At 40.1% G+C, this 2,704-nt stretch overlaps 1 protein-coding gene across 1 annotated transcript in view; it reads left to right on the top strand.

The window, feature by feature from the left end:
* Positions 1-468: 468 nt before the first annotated feature.
* The window catches only part of LOC106515518 (TNFAIP3-interacting protein 3), a 10,349-nt gene continuing 8,113 nt past the window's right edge, over positions 469-2,704 (top strand). Inside the window, exons 1-7 of the mRNA XM_014005357.1 lie at positions 469-765; positions 871-964; positions 1,214-1,285; positions 1,687-1,752; positions 1,882-1,998; positions 2,084-2,179; positions 2,272-2,349. Coding sequence (XP_013860811.1) covers positions 686-765; positions 871-964; positions 1,214-1,285; positions 1,687-1,752; positions 1,882-1,998; positions 2,084-2,179; positions 2,272-2,349 — 603 coding nt within the window. The 5' untranslated portion in view covers positions 469-685. The remainder of the gene's footprint in view (positions 766-870; positions 965-1,213; positions 1,286-1,686; positions 1,753-1,881; positions 1,999-2,083; positions 2,180-2,271; positions 2,350-2,704) is intronic.

Raw genomic sequence — 2,704 nt, 5'->3', positions numbered from 1 at the left:
GAGATGCATCAGGACATTGTATGCTAACAGTCAAAGAAAACACAAAAACACAAGATCACCCTCTGCCATAACAAAAAAAAACCACAAACTGCGATGCTAATTTTTCCAATCTAAAAACTTTAAAAAGTTTATTATTTCTCTTAATGTTCAAACAGAAACATCTGAGCACTCAGAATGTGTGTCTCGATGTAAACGTGGTGCGGAGGTGAGATCACACATGGGGATGAATTCGCAGTCACGTTTTTACCACTTCAGGCACGCCTCCATGAATCTGGTGGAACATTTAATGACTCGCTTCATGTAGATAAAAACAGCACAAATATCATTCAAATATTTAATTTTCTTCACACAAATTTCACATTCTGGCACCAATTCAGGCTTTTTTTTCTTACTGTAAACAAATAAATGCTGTTAAGTTTTTGTTCATTTTATTTTACGCTGACTCTTAACTTCTCCCCAGTGTTTTTTTTTTTTTTTTTTTTTGGTATTTTGGGGGTGTTTTTATAATCCGTTTTTATCAAAATATTTGAGGAAATGGAATGGAGAAAAGAAGTCAAGAAAACAAAGCTGAGGATTATGTGGGTGATAGTCAGAATTTCTGAACMGCTGACAGTTTTTTCTGCAGCGGTGATTTACTGAGGGAAGTTTGTCCTCTGTGTTCTGACAGTCTGCACAGAAAACCCTGATGGAGAGTCCAGCTGTGACCCAGTCCACAGACCACAAACGAGTCAGCAGGTTGTACCCATCGCTGCCCAGCACCAACAGGTAAAACACCTCATCTTCCACCCTGCTGCTGTGCTTTGATCATTCATGTAGACTGTCCTCATTTGAGATCTAAATGATGTTTTTATTTTATTTTATTTTTTTCAGGTTTGAGGTTTGCTTGCCGCTTGGTTTTGCCGGAGAAAAACTTCACACCAAAAAATCGGAGTCTCCTCCTCGGTATTTACCGGCAGACACACAGGTTGGTGAAGTTTTACATATATATATACATATATATATATATAAATATTACTGTTTCATTTGGGAAACGCTTTTCCATTTCATGAGCTCAGAAAAGCAGCCTTCTCTGTAACCACAATAACAAAACTTCCAGAAATGTGTAAAAAGGAAGTCAGTGGTCATATTGCATGAAGAGTCACAGACTTTTAGCAGCTTYTGGGTGCTTTTTAACTCTTCCTCTTTATGTGTGTGTGTCTGTGTGTGTGTTTAGTCAGAAGAGCCCATCAGCACCTATGAGCGAACGAAAGCAGAGATTTTTGTCTTGGAGGAGCAGAATAAAGAGGTGAGCACAGTTCAGACCTCAGCAACACGTGTGTGTGTGTGTGTGTGTGTGTGTGTGTGTGTGTGTGTGTGTGTGTGTGTGTGTGTGTGTGTGTGTGTGTGTGTGTGTGTGTGTGTGTGTGTGTGTGTGTGTGTGTGTGTGTGTGTGTGTGTGTGTGTTTGATAGTTTTTTTTAGGAACGTTTCTGGTATAAGACTAGTAGTCCTTCTGGGGACCAAAGACCTGTTCTAATATGGTGGAACACCATTTTAAAGTTGGGCGTTAGGTTTAGCACTATGATGCRAACAGAAATTAATGTAAATGAGTGGAAGTTAATGAACGGTCCTAATAAAGATAGAAAAACAAACGTTGTGTGTGTGGTTTCAGTGCTTACAATATTTTTGATGTTTCTGTTTCCCTCAGCTTCTCGCCATCAATAAGAAATGGGCCAAAGAGTACAGAACAATGGAGCAGTTCTACAGAGAGAAGGTGAGATTTTCCCACTGCTTTAGTTATTCAAATCTCACCTCTTTTTTTTCTTTTCTTTTTTTTTTTTTTTTTTGTTTTGTTTTTCACTTCCGCCTCATTTCAGCATCTCAATTTTCCCCCGACGATCAGGTCAAACTTTCGAAAGTGTCACGACACAACAATCCCTCCGACGAGGAGAAAAGCGACAAAGAAGAGAGGCGCGTGGTGTTCTTTGAAGGAGAGGAAAACGTCAAAACAGACCGACAGGTGATGAAAGTTTTCGACATTTACACAGATTTAAAAAAAAAACAAAACGAATTCCCGAGCTCATCATTTGAACTTTTCCCTGCAGACTAGAGAAGACGGAGCCGATGAGCTGCGAGCTCAGAACAGAGCCCTGGCCCGCAGGGGGAGGCATCAGCAGGAAGAGATCCGACGACTCAACAAGGTGAGGAAGCCGCCGCTGTGACCTTTGAMCTCACGCCAGCTCGCCCACATGTTAAAGGGCTCTAACGACAGCGTCCACCTTGTTCTCCGCAGGCTTTAGAGGAGGCTCTTCTGGCCTCCCGGCAGCGCGAGAGGAGCGGTGAATCGTCACAAGACGTCTGGAAACATCAGGTGAATTTTGAGCAGCTAGAACTTTGGGGGGATTTTTACACCAAAAGAAATGCCCCTTTTAACCTGTCAGGTTCAACATGACAAAGAATGAGTCATTAATGTCCATCTAGATTTGTCAGGTTGATCCTATTACATAAAAAACATAACAGGTTTTAAAGAAAATAATGTTTCCAAGCAACAGCAGCACTGTGGAAACTATAAACTCAAATAGCAATAACAATATTTTATAAWAAATATTACAAAATATTTAAAGGTGCCAAATATTGGTACTGATACCAGCATGTATTCATACAGAATGCCTCAATTGTCAGTTATATGTTTAAAATGTGTACAAGTTGAAAGAAAATTCTTAAAT

Source organism: Austrofundulus limnaeus, unplaced genomic scaffold (genome assembly GCF_001266775.1).
Source record: "Austrofundulus limnaeus strain Quisiro unplaced genomic scaffold, Austrofundulus_limnaeus-1.0 Scaffold30, whole genome shotgun sequence".
NCBI classification, from domain to species: Eukaryota; Metazoa; Chordata; class Actinopteri; order Cyprinodontiformes; family Rivulidae; genus Austrofundulus; species Austrofundulus limnaeus.
The sequence above is the reverse complement of the archived record's forward strand: the minus strand, read 5'-3'. Positions and strand labels throughout refer to the sequence as shown.